This window comes from Pseudorasbora parva, chromosome 6, assembly GCF_024679245.1.
Source record: "Pseudorasbora parva isolate DD20220531a chromosome 6, ASM2467924v1, whole genome shotgun sequence".
Lineage (NCBI taxonomy): Eukaryota > Metazoa > Chordata > Actinopteri > Cypriniformes > Gobionidae > Pseudorasbora > Pseudorasbora parva.
Window position 1 is genome coordinate 31,026,262 of NC_090177.1, and position 24,367 is coordinate 31,050,628.

Genomic DNA, 24,367 nt, shown 5'->3' on the forward strand with positions numbered 1-24,367 from the left:
ATAGAAAAGGTAACTGCAACTTTTTTTATTAATATTTTTGAATTTAACAGGTTGTGTATAGTATTTGATGATCATTAATTTTATAAAATGTATCATATATGCCATTTTTAATTTAAAAGTTTATTTATTTGCAATCTTTTTCAGCACTGCTTGTTCATCAGATTTCTTTTGATATTAACTTTACCTGCCACTTTTCAATATATATATATATATTTTTTTTTCATGCCCTTTTGTAAAGACTTTTGTACATCCTGTACAATTGAGCTTTCTGATATTAAACTATATCAGTATGTCCCTCTGCTTGTCTTGGAACCAGAGTTTTGGTTTAAGCAGTGGAAATTGTGTGCTTTGCCTTATTCATGCAAATTCTTAAAGATCATATCAGACACCCACAATGTGTCAGTCATGGATGCTACCAAAACCGAGATGTTTCAACAGCTGTAATTGGTAGAGATGTTGGATGATATATACTTTTGCCTGAGAAATTGTAATTATAGCAAAGAATGTGCTGATGGTATTCTGTGTTCCATTTAATCTTTGTCTTTGAATATTACATAGTTCTGTGAGGCCAGCTTTACGAAGTGCTTATGTGCCTTTAATAAGTTAAAGGGATTTTATGGGTTAAATAAAAATACTGACAGCGACATGTTCACACATCAGTTTGTAAAAATGAAGGGTGTTACACATTTAAGTTACATAATCTGATTACTTTTTTCAAATAAATAGTAAGTAACACATTACTTTTCACGTTTTCAACAAAACATCTGAGCTACTTTTTCAAAGTAATACAAGTTTCAATAAGTAATGCAAGCATTGTGTGTGGACGGTTATGTAGATCTCTAGACTAAATGAGAGCAATTTACTCATCTCACTTGCAAATAAGTATTCAGTACTCTTCAAAATGCATAAAAATATTGTATAAAAATGCAGAATATTACACAAACCATAATGAAATGTTATATTAGACAAATATACTTTATGTACACTGTAAAAAAATTATTGTTGGTTTTTGTTGTTTTTACTTAAAAAAGTAAGTAACCTGGTTGCCTTAAAATTTTGAGTTTATTGAAATTAAATATTTGAGTTGATACAATGAAGGACACTTGTTTAATAAATAGAAACTCAAAATATTATTGTATCTGAACCACATAAAAATTTTAATAAATCATGAAAATAGCACTATTTGGCATGTTTCACTGCGTCATCAGAAATAAAACACACAAAATTACCCAATATGTTTACAAAATCTTTTAATAATATTTTTATAAAGGTTGTCGAATCTCAAAAAATGTTCATTGTATTAACTCAAAAATTTAATTTCAATGAACTCAAAATTTTAAGGCAACCAGGTAACTTTTTTTCTAAATGTTTTTTTACAGTGTATTTAATCTCACTTTATTAACTAATATATTTGTTGTCCTTCGATGATCCAATTCATTCACAATAACAGCAAACATGACTTGATAAACATCACATTTGTGTTCTATTTTTTGTTTTTATTGAAGTAAGATCATGTTGAATTTTTTTTCTCCCGCGTTCTATTCTTCTGTGACCCAGAATGGCAGCACAGCTGAAAGGTTTCTTTGAGTTGCGCCCTCTATTGTACAGGCGTGAATTCGCATTTCTGCTTGCATTTGCACTTTTGGTGTTATTTCAGTCAATAAATGCGACTTTTTATTTTAAAAAGTAACTTATATGTGTTTTTTGTACATTTAAAAACAATGCATTACTTTACAAGTTACTTGAAAAAGTAATCTGATTACGTAATGTGTTACCCCAGCACTGCTTGCAAAAAAGATTAATCAATCAGTTAAGACGGTATAAATCACAATAACACACCAGTTGTGGTCGAGTTACTAAAATACTGGATCAAAAGTGGATCAGTTCTAATATCACAACTGAGAAAAAAACTCACGCCTCTTTTGCATACTCGTCAACTAACTATGGTAATGTTTCACTTTTAGAGACTTGAATACAATGTATTGATTATTTCAACAGAGCTCAATCACAGTCCTTTTTCAGGTGCCCGCACTTAATACTGTCTCAGCATGCCTCTTGTTTTGATCCATGCTCCGGTGCACAAGTGGAGCGTTTTAAAAACAAGGGCAAGGTAATTGCTTTTAGGCATAAAGGGAATTTTTGATCCTCTTGGGGCAATCTTTCACAGACAATTAAGCATGTTGTCTTGATGATCGACAGCCTCTGCCGCAGGAGCTATGAAATTCATTCCAGAAGCAGCTGACTGGAGCAATTTCATCAAGTCTCTGGGCCTCATATGCATGGTGCACGCTTTTTTTATGATATATGATCTTTGTTTAAAAGACATCTAAATACAATATATGATGTTGAGGTGCATTAGAAGGAGAGATTATAGATCCATGATCTGTATTCACTGCAGTGGTAATGGTGTAAACAGGAAGTTTACACCAGAAGAAATTCTAGTGAGATGTGACAGTTATGAATTAATTTAACTTTTAGTTCATTCTCTGATCATTTCACTTCAGTAGGTGATGTATTTCTGTGTGAAACAGGGCATTCAAGGGGGAAAAGGAGCCTGAGTTTATCCATCAGGAATGTTTTGTTACATACCACAATGGAGCCAAGTGATTCAAGATACATTTTTTATGAAAGATTCTGAAAACAACCTTTCTTTGGAATACCACGCACTGATGAATTGTTCACAAATCATAGCAAGCGGCAACTTCCCCCAGTTTCTCTTGAAGCAAATACGGAAGTGAGGGGGTGATTTTTTTATTATTATAAGACATCCGCTTACATTATATAAATCCTTAAAGTTCTGCATAATTATGGGTGTGGCCACTTTAAGTGACAGGTGGATTGTCGTTTGTCTGCTGTCTGTTAGTCATCGGGTCACCTCAGCTCCGCCCACATCCCCGCCTCTTTGAACATTGGCTTGAACCAAAGGGTTATAAATAAAGAGAAATGTATATTTTGGGTTTCAAGTTCTGTACAGTGTTTGGCTATCTCTTATTCTGACCAAGGCTGCATTTATTTGATCAAAAGTACAGTAGTATTTTGAAATATTATTACAATGTTTCTATTTAAATATATTTTGAGATGTCATTTATTCAGCATCAATACTCCAGTAGTGTCACAAACAGTGTTGATGTAGGCTAATCAGATTAATTTTTCAAGTAACTAGTAAAGTAACATATCACTTTATGATTTTTTCTATTGAGTTTTCCTCATAATATTAAAACTCATTGGGCCCTATTTTAACGATCTGAAACGCAAGTGTCAAAGTGCGGAGCGCAAGTAACTTTGGCGGGTCTCGGCGCTGTTGCTATTTTCCCGGCGGGATAAATGGCTCTTGCGCCCTGCGCAAATCTAAAATGGGTTGGTCTGAAGTAGCTTCATTATTCATAGGTGTGGTTTGGGCGTAACGTGAATAAACCAATCAGAGCGGCATCCAACATTCCCTTTAAAAGCAGGTGTGCAAGTTCCATTACGGATTGCTATTATTATGGCGTATTTACCAGGCGCACGCCAGGAGCGGTTCACAGCCGACGTGACTGATGTTCTTGTAAGAGCAGTGAAAGACAGAGAAGTTGTGTTGTATGGGGATGGGAGAAACATATATGTCTTGCCACTATTGGGCAAACAGGTCTGATCCTTAATAACTACAATTAGCCTGAATAATTTGTAAGCTAGATTTATGCCTATTTTTTCACATCTTCATGGCACACCACAATGATTTCCGTCATCTCATGTGTTAATATTTTTTTAGTGCAAAAATAACTGTTGCATCTGTGTAGATTTCATGAGCAAAGTGTATGCGCGTTGTGCACGCTATACGTTATGGTCAAGCACACGCCCGTAAAATAGCATAATGAGCAACGAGCAAAGCGCCACTGACTTTAGACTAGGTTTTTTCTGGTCAGTGGCGCAATTGTTTAATGGAACAGCAAAATAGCACCAGGGATTGTTTGCGCCGGAACACGCCTCCTTTTTTTGCGCTGAACCGCCCAGGGAGTGCAAATCCATTCACTAGTTTAGTGACGTGCTTCTGTGGAGGGAAAAGCGCGCTTTGCGCGGGTGCAAAATAGGAATGACACATGCATCGGTGTACAAAGTCAATTGCGCTGGGTGCAAGATAGGGCCCATAATATTACACAAACATGCAATAATTAAATGTTACAACGCAAATATCCTTCATGTATTTATTCTCACTTTATTAGCCAATGTCTTTGCTGCGGACCTGCGGTGACACAACATAATAAGATAAACGTCACATTTGTGTAAGTTTGCTGAAGTAAATGTTGACCTTTCTTCTCCTGCGTGATATTTTCAGAATGGCGACACAGCTAAAATGTTTCTTTGAGTTGCACCCTCTACTGTACAAGCGTGAATTCGCATTTCTGTTTGTTTGTAATGTAATGTAAATGCCTTTACATTTGCCAAAAACTTGTTAAAAAACTAACCAGGAAGCCCAGCCCAACACCTTACTTTCCAGTAACTAACAAAATCAGTTTGTTTTTTAAGGAGTAACACAGTTTTATAACTCATTACTTTTAAAAGTAGCTTTCCTGAAGTGACCATTTAGAAATCACTCGAATATGCTGATTTGGTGCTCAAGAAACATTATAAAAAAGTTATTCTTCTGCTTAATACTTTTGGTGCATTTTTTAAAATGAACAGAATGTTAAAAAAGAACAGCATTTGTTTGAAAAAATAAATCTTTTCTGTCACTTTTAATCAATTGAATGCATCCTTGAGGAAAAGTATTAATTTCTTCAAAATAAAAATCTTGCTGACCAACATTTGAACGATAGTAATGGAGATAGAGATGTGTTATGTGGCCAATTCAAACTCATGAATCAAAACTTAGCCAATTGTTCAATTACGAAATTTACCCAATAACCCTGAATTAAGACCTCAACAAGAATATCCATTTTTGAGTCTTGTGATGTCTATGTGTCAAATGTGACCATTCACTGATTGCCAAATTAATCTTTTATAGGACAAATGCGCATTATTTTAAAAATCAAACGATAGTATATGGGATATAAAAATTCAAGTACAGCTTTCACGCTCACAAGACCTGTTGGAAGTTTCTGCTTATCAGTTATATGATTTTTAGTTGGCAAGTGTTTGGACGACTGTCTCATGGAGAGAGGCTGGCTCCAAACCTGAAGATGTCCATTCCAACCACCAAGGCAGTGAGTCAAATTGTATTAAGTTTGGTTAGAGGGTTTTGGCTGCACATACCAGAGTCTGGAGCCATGTCCTAGCATTTGATAACACTTTAGTAGTAATGGAAAAATCCGTCACAGCTTTTTATAGGAGCATTTGGAGGTTGGTGTAATGTTCCTAAGCTGAAAATTGTTCCTTTCTGAGCTCTAGAGCACATGCAGGTTGTTTTTCCTCACAATTTCCCTGACCAGAGCACCAGAACCACAACCTCAAACCTGGACAGGACATCATGAGAAGTTCATCCCTGCTGGGATCTTTCCATATTTAGGGCTGAGCTGTCAGGATAAAGACTGCACGCCATATCCTGGCCATAATGCTACCGTCCCACTCAGAGGCAATTACCCTCCACACCAACATTCCACTTTGAATCCAACAATGCTTAGGGAAGCTCTGGACTGAGGACTCTGGACCAGCGCCACAGAACAAGGAGGTTTTTCACCACACTTTGTGTTTGCTTCTCATATCTCCCAAGGAGAGATGAAGGATAAAAACATACTAGCCCAGGCAGTCGGCATGGCTGGATTCATGCAGGTAATCCTTTCTCTATGTGTAAAGGATTCTGCTGATCCATGGATGAAGCACATTTCATCCCCTGAGATTTACTTGCTTTGAAGAGATGACAGATTGGTTTTTATAGATAATTGTCCATTTGGAGAAAGAGTGTTTTGATGTCAGATTTTATGAACTGAGAGGCTGAATCACACAGCTGCAGTACATTATCAGCCTAGTGTGGTCAACATGTCCTGTCTTGGTCAATTCACTTGACACTAGACAGACAGAGTCAGTGTCCATGAAAAGTCAAGCGTCATTTGACCAAAAAGTCTAAAAAGCAAACACAAATAATGGGTCGAGAAAGTTGTGCAGGGGTCAGGGCCCTCTAGGGGGCCTCGGCAAACTTCCAAGTGGCTGAAATAAATGATTTAAAGTTAAATTAAACAGTTTAATATGCTAATATAAAAAAAATATCAAACTAAGTTAAACCCAGAACAGGATTTATGTCAAACATAACATAGGCCTACATAAACAAACAGGAAAACATGTATAAAATAATAATTAAATAAAACTTAGATATCAATCTGCAATGGTAATTGGATCTTTGGTAGCTTATTTGAAGCCATATAGTGAGTGAAACAGCTTATATTTAACAAAGCACATAACAATGACTTGAACCGCAAACGATGCAACCATTTTGGAAATATAGGCTGCTTGGAGTAAAATAAAAGGAACACATGTTTTTATATATATATATATATATATATATATATATATATATATATATATATATATATATATATATATATATATATATATATATATATATATATATAAAAGGTCTGTTAATCAGTGATTTAGGCTATATCATCTAACGCTGCTTTTATTTTGCTCGACGTGTTCATTTTTGTCAGATATTAAAATCACGCTGGTTGAAAAGCAAGTGTCTGTGCACGTGAAGATTATGTTTCTTTTCTAATAATTTAATTTAAGTTATGCTGCCCCCTAGTGTACATTCATATTTTTTACACTAAGGAGCTCTATGACGAGCAAATATTTCCAAAACTTTTCACTATTGAATGAGTCAATCAATTAATAGGAAATGAGAAAGAATTATATCATATTTGGTATCTGAGAGCAGAGTTTGTTTATGCCTTTTTTTGTTTAGTTTTTTTTTTTTAATAGTCTATAAAAGATTACTTTTAACACTTAAAATCATTATTTAACATACAAAACAAAGCTTATTCCCGAAAGCAAATTCAATATCCGTGATATTTGAGGATTAAATTCAGCAAGGAGTTAAAATTCAGCAAACAAATCGTATGAAGACATTTGCTTGTGAATGAAGAATTTTGCACACAAGTTGAAGAAATTGGCAACATATCCAAGGGACAGCAGCTTTGGTTTTTCATAATAAAATATAATCGCTGTGCGCTGTTTGGTTTGTAGATGCGTTTGTAGGGCCATAGAGAAGCGGAGTGTTTTGGAAGGTTGTTTGCTCTTACGTCACTGCGGAATGCGGTGAGTCGATTGGTCCGCAGTGGTTGCTATGACAACACAGACTACAGTTGGAAGTCTCACGCTGTTAATGTTGTTCCGCTGTTTTCAGATGGTTAGTTTCTGATTCTGACATGTCCAAGAATAAGGTAAGTAGGTGATTTTTGAAACAAGCATATACTCAATAAACCTTTATTCTTATTATTATCAATCTTGTGTACTTTTGATGTTGAAATCTGAATTACGTGAAATTACGTGCTATAACGTTACAAGAGCCATTTCTGCATGTTAATAAAGTTTGCTGTAACTTAACAAACTTACCTCAAACAGCAGACAGCTACACATAAAGGTGCTTACAGTTCCCAAAGGAAAAAAGAAGGGTAAGTTAAGTCTGTGAGCTTTTGTTTTCTAACACAATGATATTCATGCATTTGAATGTCTTAATACACCACAGTTTTGGGGTCATTTTATTATATTTTTTAAAAGTATACTTTTATTCAGCATGGACACATTGCATTGATCAAAAGTAACAGTGAAGACATTACAAAAGATTGTATATTGCAAATAAATTGTGTTATTTTCAACCTTTTATTAATCAAAGACAAAATATGAAGCAGCACAAATTAGCAGCTTCTTTCCAAAAAATTATCCCACTTGGCCCCTTTTGAGAAGTGGAGATGCTTGTACAAACTGCAATTTTAAAAAGCATTTTTTTTAATTTTCTGTGAAGGTCAGACTCTTCTCTATGTGTCAGTATGTGTATTTTTATGAAAAAAAGGTAGTTTTTCAATCCAGGGTGGTTTATTTTCAGGGAGGGAAGGAGTTGTATACGGTACAGATGTGGCCTCACCAACACCATACAGGACGTCCTAATCCAGAGACCAGGCTGGGTGGAGGTGAAAGAGTAAGTGCTGTGCTTTTACTGTGTGTTTTTAAACATTATGTACCGTTTCATTTTTGCATTATGCATTCATGTCTCTCAATACAGTGATGGTGATTGGGACTTTAACTGGTGTGATGTTGGATGGCTGAGAGAAAACTTTGATCACTCGTACATGGAGGAACATGTGCGGATATGTCACTTCCGTAACCACTACGAGGTCAGTATTATACAAGAATTATACGTTGAAGAATAATACATGGACTGAAATGCAGAACATTGTGTTGATTACAATTGAATGTAGGTAAACAGAAAACAGTCATGATTCATATTTATATTTTTCAGCTGACCCGTAAGAACCTGATGGTAAAAAACCTGAAGAGGTATAGAAAAAATTTAGAGCGGGAGTCTGGGCGTTTAGAGGCAGCCAAATGTGACTTTTTCCCACGTACGTTCGAGCTGCCCAGTGAGTATCACATATTTGTGGAAGAGTTTAAGAGAAGCCCAGGGAGCACCTGGATCATGAAGCCTGTGAGTGTTTATAACAGTATGATACTGCCAAACCAATCATCACCAGGCCATCCATTGTTACATTAACTTTCCAACACAGGTGGCGCGATCACAAGGGAAAGGAATTTTTCTGTTTCGAAAACTCAAAGATATCATAGATTGGAGGAAGGTAATACACATTTGACAATACTGAGTTTAAATCTTTACATTTTTTAGATGTAAAATCTAGATGTAAATTCTCTATGTTCCCAAACCTCTATGTTGTGTAACGGTGCTGCTGTTGTTTTTAGGATGGGACCCGCTCTGAAGAACAGAAAGATGAGGCTCAAGTTGAGAGCTATGTCGCTCAGCGCTACATTGAAAATCCCTACCTCATAGCTGGTACATCTAATACTTTTTTAAATTCACACTGAACCGGCAGATGCACACAGGCCGCACTTTGTTGGGTTTTGTCAGATCAGTGTGTGTGTTGGATGGCGATTGTTGAGTTGTGGAATTGTCCACGTTTGTTGGCATCTGTCGTGCAGTGTGACATTGGCCTTTAGCTTCAGTGCTTTTTTTTTTTTTTTTTTTTTTGATTAAGTTCAACCTTCATTATTATTGCTGAATGTGTTTTACCTCTATCACAGGGAGAAAATTTGACTTGAGAGTATATGTTCTTGTAACATCAGTAAGTGAGCATTTTTTTTATTGAAATTGATTTTTCATAAATATGCAGTTATTTATGTTAATAAATAACTTCTGCTGCAGTGGAATCTTATTTAATTTTTTTGCAATTTTGCAAGGGAATTTCATTGAAAAATGAAAACGTCTTTTTCTGCTGAACATATATTGATATTTTGAACAACAAACCAAACAGTTGATGACAGATTGACTTTCATAGTATGCTTTTCTATAGTATGGAAGTCACTGGGGCACATCAACTGCTTGGTAACCCCTTATTCTTCAAATTATTTTTTGTGTTCAGCAGAAGAAAAAAATACATATAGGTTTGGAGGGTGAGTAAATGATGACAATATTAACATTTTTGGGTGAACTACCCCCTTTAAGGTGCATTCATGGCATGTTAGAATTACTGCAATTAGACTTGTAAAAAGAATTTACATCCTTACAACTTGTAAACTTTCTACACCAATTACTTTTCAGCGTACCTAATGTACCATTTAATATACTATACATTTCAAATGCTTTATTAAGGCTTTATTATAATATAAATAATATATTTGCATAATGATTGTTTCTTTTGATTGTTGATTACTCAAATTACACAGATTGAATTTGGCTGTTGCCATATAAACTATAATTCCGCATAAGTAGAATGTCCCAGTTGACATCTAGTAATTACCTAATTACAACATAGCAGGAATGCAGCATTATACTATATATATATATATATATATATATATATATATATATATATATATATATATATATATATATATATATATATATATAAATTCACATCACTGTTTTTTAAAACTAGACAGGCAATAGAATGAACATAATTTTGTTTTTGGCAGTATATTCCATTGAAGGCCTGGCTGTATCGTGATGGTTTTGCTCGATTTTCCAACACCAGGTTCTCTCTCAACAGCATAGACGATCAGTGTATCCTTTTCATATATGTCTGAACTACACTTTATATATACATACAGTGTGTGGTCTCTGAATTAGGACGTCCTGTATGGTGTTGGTGAGGCCACATCTGTACAGTTGTATCTGTTGGTGATCACACACATTATTACGCCCCATCGTACAGGAACAGACTTAGAATTCACTTGTTTGTCCCCTTTAACCTTACTATAAACAGACGTTCATCTCACCAATGTTGCAGTGCAAAAAACTGCCCCTGATTATGATCCCGAGAAGGTATGTTAGAAGCATACTATTATGCTCATTAAAATATACATAAAAAAGCAGTAATCGTTGACTGCTTCTCTCTCCAAGGGTTGTAAGTGGCAGATGCAACAGCTACGGCGTTACCTGACTGCTAAGCATGGTTTCGAGACAGTCCAGACTCTGTTTAAAGAAATTGACAACATATTTATTCGCAGCTTGCTTAGTGTTCAGAAGACCATCATCAATGACAAACACTGTTTTGAGTTGTACGGATATGACATACTACTGGACCAGGATTTAAAGCCGTGAGGATCCTTTATTTTTGATTGATTTCTTTGTTGGGAGAGAATTTCATGTTGCTTATCAGAACTGTATGAATGTAGAAATACCTTGCATTGCTAAAAAAATAAAATAAATGACAGCACATTTTGCCATCATGCAGATGGCTAATTGAAGTGAACGCTTCACCCTCCCTCACAGCCAGCAGTCAGGAGGACTATGACCTAAAATACAGACTGCTGGAGGACACCTTGCACATTGTAGACATGGAGGGCCGGTACGATTTAACAAAATAATATAAAATTACATGCAAGAGACTGGAGGGTTGTCTAGGTTGACATTGTTGTCCAAAACATTCTATTGTGCTTAGTCTGACAGGCAAGGAGAAGAGGGTTGGCGGATTTGACCTAATGTGGAACGATGGCCCTGTCTACACGGATGTCGGTCTAGAGGCTATGGGTTGTTTGTGCCTCGTGACAAACACACACCTTGGTCAGTGTATTTTATTACCTAATTGGAGAGTTGGGGCTATTGTGCACTCAATGAGCCTGTTTCTGTCAGTGTTGGGGGCAATGCATTACAAGTAACTTGTGAGCATGTATTTACTAATCTCACTTGCACAAATAAAATGTAGTATTCCTCAAAAGTAATAAAATCAGTGAAATGCAAAAGCAGATAACTATACAAACCTCCAATAATTAAATGTTAAATAAAACAAATATTGGTATGCATTTAATCGCACTTTATTTAGCAATGTACTTGCTGCTGACATTTGATGATTTAGTTAAAACATAACCAAAAATTACTTTAGAATTTTTGTTTTTATTGCTGAAGTAAGTGTTAAAGAATTATTTGAAGAATTATATTTAAATACATATACATATTATTTACAGTTTGGTGTGAAACTGCCTTGACAATAGTTTTTATTTTTTTTATTTACTTTTTTATTATAAAAAGAAAAAACAAGCCCGGCTCAAGTAAGGAAAAGTAGTGTAAAAGTAATGTAATGCATTACTTTTCTTAAAAAGTAACTAAATGCAATTAGTTACTTTTTAAATGTGCACTATGTAGTATTTTTGCAGTAAAATATCCAAAAACCACTAGGCCAGTGTTATATATTTTGTTCAGTTGAGTACCTACAATATCCCAGATGTTTCCAACTATTTGTAAATTGTGAGAAAATTGCTATTTTAACTAAGGACAGGGACGTGTCAGCATTGCATTTGAGAGAGTCGCCTGTCAATTGCGTCATATCTGCGCTACCCTCGGTTTCGGCTTTTATTTGGCAGGAGCGCTTTACTCTTAGCAGTGTGAACAACTGAACGCACGGAGTAACGTCATAACATCGTTTTAAACACACTTAAATGTATCTAATATGATAAACAGAGCTCCATTACCTCAAATTCATAACCGGAAGAGCGGATCTGTGCAGGCGCCCGGCAAATGAGTCCCGTCCCGTCATAATAAAAGTCCCGGTATTCGCGAGGCAGGTATTTGTTTAACAATCGCTCCAGCAGCTTTGCTCAGGTCCATAACACTCGGTCCTGCTCTGCTTTAGACTACAGTAACGTTAATAACCGCATGCATGAACGTGATTTCTGCCCGAGTCCTATTTTCCACCGGCTGTGATGAGAAGACCACATCTCCCAAGATGCTGCGCTCACACTTTGCGTCATCAAACTACGCATTTGTTTTGCATAGGCGCCCTCCAGTGGACAAAAGCTGCATAGTGCACCTTTAAGGGAGTAACGCAGCATTACTAAGTAACTTTCCCCAACACTGCTTTTAGGCATTTTAGATTTTCATCCAGTTCTACAAGAAATATATTCATTAACAGTGCATGCATGACAGAAAACAGGGTGCTAAATACTACTTTAAAGTCTTCAAAAAGTAATTGCTCCAAGCACTAGAACATTCTGTCATCACTGTCTCATCTTCAGGTTGTTCCAAAAAAAGTATAAATTCTTCTGTGGAACATTTTTTTTGTATATACAATGAAAGTAAATGATCACCAAAACAACTTTTTTTCTTCTTTTTGTGTTCAGGTTTTAAATGAGCAGAGGGTAAATACATGCTGACAGTTGTTCTTTTTTTTTTTTGTGAACCATCCCTTTAAAGTTAAAAACAGGAATTCTATTTAATATATTTTATTTTCCTTTTTTGTAACCAAAATGTGGTACCATTTTAACCGTTTTGTGATTAAAATGTATGAAATTATTAAAAAATGTAATTGTTAACAGGGTTGCAAATAAAATATGACTACTATTGTTATGCTATACACCATAAACATTAAGTTTTCTCTCTTATGAAAATGGGATTTGCACCTTTATTGCTTAAAAAGATAATGAAACGCCTATTTGTGAAAGCATCCAATCATATATAGCATTTGTGCATACTAATATCTCCTGCAATAATTACAAATGCTTTTTGCTCATTTTATATTTACACAGGCTGTGTGAATGATCGCCAGAAACAGCTTCAACAGCTTCTAAAGCCTTTCCCAGGACAGAAGAGAACCTGACAACATGCAAACGATATCTAATCACTGTAACAAACTATGCATGACGTCCCACAAATACTCAAAGTGCTTAAAATATTAGGATTCAGATGAGTGTAAATATGAGCATTTAAATACCCCGAAGATATGAAAGGGTCGCTGAACATTTTCATTCACATGCTCAAAATTACAAGGTCTGTCATTGTTTACTGTTTTATCAGTTTAATACATTTACAAAACGACAGAATCAATTTCTGAATTCAAATAAATACTCTAGACCGAGGCTCTGATGATGTAATGAAAACTGTTTATTTTGTATCTCATAAAAATAGCTGCATTCAACTCTACCAAAAAGTCCTAGCAAAATAAAAGCACAATCTGACAATGATATGACAAAAGTAGATTTGTGTTTGTGTGTGGTTATTTTTTTGCCTGATAAGGGAACTTCACAGTACATAACAAATTCAAAATAAAACAACAAACAGTACATCATGTATGGAAATGTGGTACCACGTACTGTATGGCGTCAACCTGTACCAACTTTCAAGTCATATGCATTACACATATAAAACTACAAAACCACTACCATCATTGTTCCTTAAAAAAATAAAATAAACATGCTATATTTAGAGACATGAAGTTCAATGTAATCACCTGAAAAGTTTGCAAGAAGTAAACAAACAGATAACCTTGACCATATTATCTTAATAGTTCCGTGCCCGTCAACACAATCCGCACCACGAAACCAGCATCAGCAATTCTAACATCATTTAACTACATCCAACTCGTCTTCCAAAACATTAAAATATAAACAATGCATTACACAAAACATTCTTTTTTAACTAAATGAATGTCAAACCATTGTAATAAACATAAATTATTTAATAAATAACAAGAAAAGAAGTCTATGTAAATAGCACTTTACAAAAATACAGTCGTTACAAAACATTCATTATTCATCTCAAAAATATACATTCTTTGATGAGTAGTGCTTACTAGACAAAACGCCACACACTGACATTCTCAGCCATACCTCCCTCAAATAAGAGATATGTACATGCACTCACTGGATTGAAGCACGTTTATATAGAGGATTTGTGCGTACAGTAAGTAAAGATGACCTGCTTTTATGTACTTGCGCAGATAAAACAAATATATCTTATTGAAGAAATGCACTTTGAAGTCTACTAAAATGAGAAGGCATGATTTCTAAAGCGAAGGATAACTGTTTAAGGTGCGATCACATTATTGTTGTTCTGCAAATTTGGCAACATTCTGTCATTTCAATAGAAATGCAATTGGTCTTTTCTCCTGAGGGCAAACTGGTTGAAGTTGTTATCGACCAACAGAAAGCTTCTTATTTTAAAAAGAGACTTCTGTGTGAGCTTTGCTTATTACATCATTACAGTATTGCCTTTTGGACCTTTTTCCCGCCAAATTTTACTAATCTGACCACACCTTTATCCTTTTTTTTTACATATAACTACAGCTAACTACAGGGATATTAGAATTGTTTAAGTAGCTCTTTACAGTATGCAAAATGGAAATGTTTTTGAGGCAACTGAAATAGGTGTGAAAGGAGCACTAACTACTTGGCGTATTGAGCATTTTTCACTTTGCCATTACTTTTGGTAGCTGATGTCACTTTTGCATCGCAGCTGTCGGCAACTAATCTTTTAGTGGCAGATCTTGATCGTACTTCACCTGTTTCGGCTCTTGGACACTCCTTGACCATTTTTTTCCCTGGACCACCACCTTCCCGCTTTATAGGGGCAGGAACTCGCCTATCAACCCCTTCACATTTCACTCCAGGTGGAAGTTTCTGTCTCTCCGCCTCATTTGACCTCCCGGTCTTACCTTTCCTGACTGTAGAATGGGATTTGACATTCGTGTTAAGTTCGTGAGATGCCCTGCGCATGTTACCCACGGCCTGAATGTGGTTCTGCTGAGCCTTTGCTGCTTGAGGACTGATCGGGTGCTGGTTTTTCGGTGCGGTGCGGTTTTCTGAGGTTGAGGCTCGGCTTTCACTGCTGCTTCTCTTTTGGGTGTTGGCTGGAGGGGATTTACGCTCTAAAAGGGGGCTGAGGCGGGAATGACGCTGGTATGCATACGAAGAGCAAGCGCCATTGCAGAGAGGGTAACGGATATGGCAATTAGGGCAAAACTGGCGAGCCAGCTGGGTGGATGAAGGGCTGCCCAAAGAAGAGAAGAAGCCCCGCTGACCCTGCCGAAAGCTCTTAGGAGAGTTGAGGCGTGTCGGAGGAGCAGTGTGAGGTCTGGTCCGGTTGCTGTTTGCTAGGACACTGGTGGCATGACCTTTTGTTCGGATGATGGGCACGACATGCTGCCCACTCTCAGCTTGAATGGTTTGAATCTGGTGCCACTCCAGCTGGAGGAGGCGCTCCAGATACTTCTCTAGCTGCCCTACGGGTTTTGGCCGGGGAGCCTTTTTACCCTCTGTGTTGAGGAAGATGGCGAGCTGCCTTAGGCTCCAGGTATTGAATGGAGGTGGTAGGAAGTCTGGGTAGTCGTAGCTGGCGTCATCGTTCTCCACCGACCTGGGTCCAGGTATGTCGGGATGCAGGTCCATGCAGTTGATCACCTCTGCTCGGAGGTTTAGCTGAGGAGGAGTGCAGGGAGAAGGCAGCACAGGGAGCCTCTCAGAGTCAGACAGGTCACTGGCGCTGTCTGTGTCGTCCTCCTTGTGCTCCAAAAGGCGGAGTGACTCCAGATCAGAGACTCGTTTCTGAAGGGTGAGCTGCTGCAGCACTGGCTGTGGAGCCAAGGGCAGCGAGAGAGCACGACGGCTCTTCTCCAAGGCCACGTGGCTCTGTACCATCTCTTTACAGCACTGAGACTCCAGCTGAATTTTCTGCCTCTCCTGTCCACGCTCAGGACATGATAGTTTGGGACGTGGAGGCCTCAGTTCTGATTCGCCCTGTGTGCTACAGCAATAGTTCAATTAAGATATTATATTCATATATTTATTAGGGCTGGTTTGACATTATTGATTTTCAATATCGATCTTTATTTAAATTAAATGATAATGATTCTTAAATCCCAAAAACAATCTTTTAGTTTGAGCTGTTTTCTGTTGATGCATGCAGCATGCCTCCCCTCCAATAATCGCAATAAACTTTGTGATTTCTGACTTTTGAAATTTAAATTCTGTCACTTCATCACAAAATTCAAACAATAATAACCGTTAATGTAGTCAAGCGGCACATAAACTTATCATTGCTTCCTCTTTACTACTTGTTATAACACAAAATAAAAATGAGTGAATATCAGAAAATGTTGAAAGAAACTTCAACCATGGATGTCGGAACCATTGTATATGGGTGGGAGAAGACGTACTCCATTTTTAAGACTAATGTTATTGGAACCACTACCTTTTTTTCTGTTCCCTTTTCAGAGCACCGTCCATTAAATCCATTCAACTTGAGGAACGCTCTAATAAATTAAACTCCATTCCATGTTTCAGCTACAGCCTTGACTTCTGTGCTGCTATTCCCACAGATCCATTCCACTTGGCTCATTCAGAGTCCATATGAATTAAACACTTTGTTTTGCAGAATTTTTTTTTTGATCAAAACAACTTACTAGAATTTTGTTGCTGTGTTAATTTTTGAAAAACCTTGCCAGATATGTGGTAACTGTTTTAGGTTATAAAAGCAATTGTTTAATAAAAGGCATCAGAATACAGAAAATTGCATCTACTCCAGTCAAATTTTTCTGGGGGAGGACCCACCCACATTTCTTTTTTTTGTGTGTGTGCTTCCGACGGCCATTAGTTTAGTACAAACATTCAGTACATACGCACAATGACTGTTTCAACGGCCAAATGACATCAAAAACACCTTGTAAAAAAATGTCACGTAACTTTATGTTTACCTCAGGAAAGCAATTAAATTCCCTTAATATTTGTTACCTAGAAAAAATAACTCTAATGAGGTGCATTTTGGTAAATAAATGCACTAAATTACATGTTCATTGTATGTTTACTTAAGCTGTTAGAGATGGTTAATTTAATACATGTTTGAATAAATCTGTCAGGAAAACAAGCTTTGACAGCCACAGTTTAAATGGTTTTACTTCAGTAGAAACATCATTTAAAGGGTTAGTTCACCCAAAAATGATGCCATTAAATATAAATTAATAAATTCTGTCATTACTTATTTACCTTCATGTCGTCCGACACCCGCAACACCTCCGTTCATCTTCAGAACGCAAATTCACAAATTAAGATATTTTTGTTGAAATCCGATGGCTCAGAAAGGCCTTCTTTGACACCAATGTCATTTCCTCTCTCAAGACCCATAAAAGGCACTAAAAACTGTTACAAAGCCCATCTCACTACAGTGGCTCTATAATAATTGTATGAAGCTATGAGAATAGTTTTTGTGCAAAAAAACAACAAAATAACTTATATAGTGATGGCCAATTTCAAAACAGCCTTCTGAAGCCTCAGAGCTTAATGAATCAGCGTATCGATTCATGATTCAGATCGCGTGTTAAACAGCCAAACTGCTGAAATTACGTGACTTTGGCGATCCGAATCATTAATCGATTCACTAATTCGTTACACTCCGAGGCTTCAGAAAGCTGTGTTTTGAAATCACCCATCACTATACAAGTCGTTATTTCAGGGTTTTTTGCGCACAAAAATTTTAATCATAGCCTTTCTAAGCCATCGGATTTCAACACAAATATCTTCATTTCGCCAGAATTTTTATTTTTAAGTGAACTAACACTTTAAATGATGTTTCTACTGAAGTAAAACCATTTAAACTGTGGCTGTCAAAGCTTGTTTTCCTGACAGATTTATTCAAACATGCATTAAATAAACCATCTCTAACAGCTTAAGTAAACATACAATGAGCATTTTTTGTAAAAAACTTGGTTTGTATACGATATATATGCCTAAAACATAAAATTGCAATTGAATTTAACAGTTTGGACTCAGTTTGGATGATACACAGGGCAACTTTTTTTGGGCTATTTCCCATTGAGAATGGGTAACAAATATCTATATGGATACTTTAGATCGGTTGTGGGTCCTGTGTTGATGGCAACATTGTTCTGCTCTACCTAATATAGATCCAAATTAATCAATATCAAATCAAATTAAATTAAATAGAGCTTGAAAATAAATCAAATCAAGTGTTTGTGAATTAGTGAATCGACTTGTGAAATCTGTGTCAATACCCAGTCCTAATATTTATCATACGGCTCTCTGTAGAACTTGATTCTGATCGGTTAATCAGAGCATTCTGCAGTGGAACATATAATATCAATTTGTTTCATTTTAATACTCCATTTTTATTTTTATATTCAATTCCATATGCTAAGCAACACTCACCCACGCAACTTGCAAGTGCCACCAGTAGGACTCTTAGCTTTCTTTGGTTTAATGCCATTTTGGACCTTGGAAAGATCATAAAAACATATTCAAATTGCTGCCCACAGACATAACGTTTGATGCATCTTAATGTTGCAAATGTAACTTACAATTTCGGCTTTAGGCAGAGGATCCTTCTCCTGGCCTGGATGCAAGGACACTGTTTTTTTGAGAGGTTTCTTATTTTGGTTCACGTGTCCTCCTCTCTTATTATTACTGCAAATAAAGCACATATTCTTAGTCACATATTTTTGATATTTCAGTTTTAATAAATTGCTCTAATCAAACGTACCTGGCAACAATCCCAGTGTTTTCTGCATTTTTCATTCTAACCTTCTCCTTGTCTGGCACCTTCTTCAGTGTCGCAGACGCAGTTCGTTCCTGCAGGATGGGTCCCATCGTATTAACACTACGAAGTGTACAGGCGCAGTTTTAAAGCTCTCAGCTGTGCCCCAAAATGTCCCATTTGTGAGCGCGTAGACGCAATGTGCGACAGGAGAGCATCGTTGCAGATTTGTAGCGAAATAACAGCGTCACAGCTTACTATGTATTTTCCAGTTTGCCAATAATTAGAGCAATCCATGAAACTGGGTCGAACAAGCAATTTTTTAAACGTTAACCTTCAAACAGGGCAATAATCACCTTGGCATCTTGGTTATGAAATCCCCGTCATTTTGCAGTGAGCGAAACGCGTTGTAATCACCGTTATTGTGCATCACTACAGCAGCTCGATCAGACTTGTTTACCTGCTGCTTTGTATGTTCATGCATCGCTGTCGTCGTGATCTACCGAATGGCATGATGGGAATTGAAGTTTATAACTCAAATGCGAGAAGCAGGTTAATTTCACCGCTGCCCGTCACGGTTACTCATAAAACACTAGAAAAAACACAACACGCGTAGGTTTGTGTAGCCTATCAAAAGGCTGTTAATATAGTTGTGTAAGTTCTCAAGAATCACAGTTTTATTAAAATGACCGGCAGTGTTGCCAGATCAAAGGAAAACATCCTGCTGATCTGAAAATATATATTTATGATGGGGTCTAAAACATTTAAACTGGGCTCTTTCTCCATAATTCATTGTGAAATCCAAATGGAAAAATCAGATTTTTTTAATTTATTTTTTTAATGTTGCATTATGTAGCTAATGCCATCTTGAATTACACCACAATTCAATATTGACTGTTACATATAGGGTAAAGTGAACAAGTTTATTTTAAAGTGTAAAGTAGCATATTGAAAATGTGTAAACAAAGAAAAATAGCATTTTCAACTCTGCAGCGCACCAATCGGAAGTTCTAAAAAAAACTTGCAGTCTTCATACACACTTGGCCAAATCCAATGCTGAAAACATCATTTAAATTTACAAGTGGTCAAATGCAAAGACCGCTGGTGCTTCCCAATTCACATAATATCCGTCCTAAATAGTATGTGAAAATAGAATTAGTATGTCACGAATCATAGTATGTTGAAATTAGTAGGCTATTCCAAAGATTGTCTACTATGTCGGGTTTGAAGAGCAGATCGATGCACACTAATGGATAATAGAGTGGTGCAGGTATGACACCACTTTGTAGGCCAAAACGCAGAAGCAAGTTAGCATTTAGCACTTCCATCGTGGGACTGCCATTTATAGCTTATCGTTAGCTTTTTACCTCTGGCAACTGCATTTATAGGCTACTTCAAAATTCATAAAACTTGTGCTCATCCATTATTTATCTTGATTGACAAAACTTGTCCATATCACACACTTAGGACATGTCTCTTAATCACAGCGATAATCTAAAAGCCTATAGGCCAATAGGGTGACCGAACGTCCTGTTTTCCCAGGACATGTCCTGTTTTCAAGTCCTGTCCTATCCCTAATATAACAATTGTATATCATACTTTAAATGTATTGAAATTAATAAGATCTTTGATTATACTTTGAATATTATTTGAGTATCTTATTGCCGGGTCAAGTGTCCTGGTTTGGTAGGTTTTGCTAACTGCCAGTGGCCTGCAAAAAAAACATTATACCTGCACCACTGTATTGCCCACAATCCATTGCGAGTTGGATGAGGATTCGATTAGAACTACAATCAAGGATAAAAAGTAAAAAATAAAAAAATACATATATGGCAGATGTGTGTGTCCAACAGTAGAGAGCATATTATGCCTTCACATTCTACTAATTCCAACTCATGAAGTCATGATTCTGAGCTCATCGCATTCGAAATGGGCATTATTGTTCCATTTTTACCTATGAAACTCTATTAGGCCTACAATAATTCCAATAGCACGTGAAGGCAGCATTAGATAAAGGGATTGAGTGAATAATTAGCATGCCTATTGAAAAAAGGATATTTATTTAATGTTAAATTATATTTCATCTGCAACATGATATGTTTGGCCATTCATTTTTAAAACACAGTATTTAAATTGTAAACACATGAGGAGAGTCTCACATAAAAGACCCACAAATGGCAGATAAACGTGCTACTTCTCTCCGATACTATAGGAAATTAAATTGAATGTGGAGGATTTTAACTGTGACAAACTGATTGACAGGGAAGTTTGCATGGTGTCAGGATGTATGCAACTAGACAGAGCTCTCCGTTAAAAAGGACGAAGTATGTCCCAATTAAAGCTTGCTTATTATAGGCTACACACTCAAAAGTATGTACTTTTTCCTTCACAAAAAGAGTAAAGTAAGTAGGCCAATTGGGACATGGCACGCATGTTTGAGTAAATATTCTTCTTCTTCATCTTATTAGAGTTTTAATTTTTTCAATTATTTTATTAGAGTTTGGATCTTGGAGTTGAATTTTTTCCAAAGCATGATTTCATACTTTTTACTGTACTTTTCCTATTGAATTTCATACTTAATTTCTATAAATCTAGTACTTTGTTACTTTTACTCAGGTAAAAGTAATTCAAAGTTTTAGTTGAGTACAAGTAAGAAAGTGCAAAAAATGTTTATGTTCTTAAAAATGTAAGGTATAAAAAATATTTATGAAATGTAGTTCAGTAAAAAGTATTCTTTGAAATGTATAGTGAAGTAAAACATACTTCACTATACATTTCAAAGAATAAAGTAAAACATACTTCACTACTGTCCACCTCTGCTTTTTTGTCAAGCACATACAAGCCAAAACAACCTACAACTGTCTATTGAACAACCGAGCCAAAAGCAGATTATAATAGGCGGACATGGCAACCCTGAGACCAACAGCATTTCCCGAGTACAGCTGACACGGTAGCCACGCCCCTTGTATTTGACGTCACACTCATACTAGCTTTGCGCAGTTCATGAAATGCATCGTATGTGAGTTGAATCACGTAGCATACTTTACCTTTAAACAGAGCCTGCTGTGTCATGTTCCACACTATGAGCGCTTGGTTTATAAAAATAGCATCGCAGTATCTTCAGATGCGTCGTAAATACAAACACGTCGGATTTGACTGGTGAGATAATGAAATACGAACTTCTTTTTTAAATTTGTGTAGCCTACAGAGCCAAGTCGTTGACTGTTTACGTTTGCACGGACACTGTATCATTTTAACAGATATTAAATGCATCATGGATAAAAGTGAGCCGAGATTGAAGTAGCTGAGTCTGCCATGTTTTGTTTTCACAGCTGCACAGTATTAACTTTGGCAGGCGTGCATGTTGCTTAGAACTTACTAACACATTTAATCATTAATTATAACCTAGAATATGTCTAATTTTCAGGTCTCTCTGAGTTCTCTGTGCAAGGTGCACTGGAAGGGTACTATTTCTAATAAACATGGCCTGGTCTTTGGGATGCTGCCAGAAAGACACACCTCTCGAAGAGATGAATGCTGACCTATTTTTTACCAGGGTATCAGATGGCTCAAAAGAAAGTTCCACACCGATTTTACAGGACATGTCCCGCTCAAAAACGGACAGCGGGAGGAGGCCAGTAAAAATTCGTCCACCTAGCCCGAGAACTGTTCCAAGGCAAACTGCAGGCCGCAGTCTGTCATGTGAACCCCCAACCAAATCCATCATCCAGAGGCGGACTCAGTCCCTTCCATCTCCGTCAGAGAGAAGGAAGCTGAGTCGCAGAGCCAGCGTCCGATTTGTGGACTCTTTGGGATTGGACCTGGAAAATGTCAAGTTTTTCAAAAGCGGCGAGGACCCGTTTGTCCCAGAGCATGTTCTCTTTCGACTGTTAATGAATGCCGAGCTATCCTCGAGTAAGAGGATGGAGATATCCCTACCCTATCTGAAACCCATGTTCTCTGTCCAGCCAGGTGAATGCTCAAACTTCACGGATCGTCTGTGTAGCCAGAAAGTGTGTCTGGAGAGGGTTTTGTGCTACGAGCCTGGCATTATAGGGATCATTCAAGTTGTAAATTTGGCGTTTGAGAAGGAAGTGAGCGTTCGCTATTCCTTTACAAACTGGAAGAGTTGCTCAGAAACCAAGGCTTACTGGGTTGCAAGCAAATCAATTTCAAACGGGCCCTGCTGTGACACTTTTCGATTTCATCTTCCCGTTCCTCCATTTATCCTTCACCCTGGGGCTGTGCTGGAGTTTGCCATTTGTTATAAAGTAATGGGGACTCAGTTTTGGGATAACAATGGTGGGCAGAATTACAAATTGACCTGTCAGAGTTACAACCTGCCTGTGCCAAAAGAATGTGAAGACAGCATGATACACTTTATTTGAGGACACTGGAAATTAGATGAGACTTTTTTTTTTAGAGCACTGTTTTCACTTTATTATTTCACCTGCAACCACCAGCATTTTCACCGTGTGATATGCATGGCTGAGCTTCTGGAAGTCTTGCCATAGCACATTTCCTTTTGTGAATTATTATTATGAAATATGAGATTTTTAACTAAGAACTGTTTAACTGGATTGTAGCCCTGAGAGTATTACTGTATGTTGACTGGATAATGTAGTCTATATTAAAAAAAAGTGCCTTTACTGTATTTTTTTACATTTCAGATTTGCACGGATTTTATTGACACTATGTGGTACATTGTCATAATACTTGTGTATACTGTAAACAAGGATATTGATGGAATAAATTATAAGGATGCTCATTGCGGGAAATACCACTTTTATGCCCTCACATTGTCCTTCAACTTCCAATAAAGCCATATTTAAATACTAAATTATGTTTTTACATTTTTTATTATTATTGTATTATTGTTAAATAACAATTTATTGTTATTATTGTAAGTTCAGTTTGTTGCTGCCATGGTTCAGTTCATAACAACAAAGTTTATAATAATAACTGACATTTATAATAAACCTGCTAAAATGGCTTGCACGTTTTAAGTCCGTTTTTATAAGTCATAAAATATATTTCCGTACGTTTTATTTGTAAAATTTCTGCCATTTGGCTTTTAATTTACTTAACCTCCTGGATTTCTCTGATACCATACATGTTACAGTTTCTGGACGTCCTGTAAATAGCACATTCAGGGCTTTTCAGAGATTTCATTTGTTTTTAGGTTTCATCAGGAGAAAAACTTGTCCTTGGTCTTTAAAAATGACCAAGGAGTGATCCAATTTAGTTCTCAGAAATATAATATTTTTGTAATTATCATTTAAATCTGACTAATTTTCAAATTGTTTGTTATAAATCAACACCTCAAGAAAATTGTATGGGGTTTCAAATCAAAATATGAATTTCTGTTACAAAACATAGATTGCATTGATTTCATACATGTCCTAAATAGAGGACACTGGAACTTAAATCATGTTTGTGAGGCATTTTGGGAGACAAAAGTGAATGCATGGG

The 24,367-nt window shown here is 36.5% G+C and overlaps 3 protein-coding genes across 4 annotated transcripts; 2 read left to right on the forward strand and 1 right to left on the reverse strand.

The window, feature by feature from the left end:
* The first annotated feature begins 7,261 nt into the window (after nt 1-7,261).
* Nucleotides 7,262-13,989, forward strand: ttll9 (tubulin tyrosine ligase-like family, member 9). Of its 2 annotated transcripts, none has more exons than XM_067446656.1 (14): nt 7,262-7,352; nt 7,534-7,583; nt 8,015-8,107; nt 8,192-8,303; nt 8,429-8,614; nt 8,694-8,762; nt 8,884-8,974; nt 9,223-9,263; nt 10,114-10,201; nt 10,404-10,462; nt 10,541-10,737; nt 10,875-10,988; nt 11,082-11,203; nt 13,162-13,989. In XM_067446656.1, the coding sequence occupies exons 1-14, from the start codon at nt 7,338-7,340 to the stop codon at nt 13,230-13,232; spliced, it is 1,308 nt and encodes a 435-aa protein (XP_067302757.1). In that variant the 5' UTR covers nt 7,262-7,337; the 3' UTR covers nt 13,233-13,989. The 2 variants fall into 2 exon arrangements, with proteins under 2 accessions (XP_067302757.1, XP_067302758.1); XM_067446657.1 differs by having other exon boundaries at nt 7,281-7,352; nt 7,537-7,583.
* Nucleotides 13,990-14,001: 12 nt separating this feature from the next.
* fam217ba (family with sequence similarity 217 member Ba) lies at nt 14,002-19,501 on the reverse strand. Its single transcript, XM_067446658.1, has 4 exons — nt 18,902-19,501; nt 18,720-18,825; nt 18,571-18,635; nt 14,002-16,153 (listed from the first exon to the last, which is right to left on the reverse strand). Exons 1-4 carry the CDS (start codon nt 19,006-19,008, stop codon nt 14,797-14,799), a joined length of 1,635 nt encoding a protein of 544 aa, XP_067302759.1. The 5' UTR covers nt 19,009-19,501; the 3' UTR covers nt 14,002-14,796.
* Nucleotides 19,502-21,873: 2,372 nt separating this feature from the next.
* Nucleotides 21,874-23,735, forward strand: ppp1r3da (protein phosphatase 1, regulatory subunit 3Da). The gene is made up of 2 exons (XM_067447343.1): nt 21,874-22,054; nt 22,323-23,735. Exon 2 carries the CDS (start codon nt 22,378-22,380, stop codon nt 23,281-23,283), a length of 906 nt encoding a protein of 301 aa, XP_067303444.1. The 5' UTR covers nt 21,874-22,054; nt 22,323-22,377; the 3' UTR covers nt 23,284-23,735.
* The last annotated feature ends 632 nt before the right edge of the window (nt 23,736-24,367 follow it).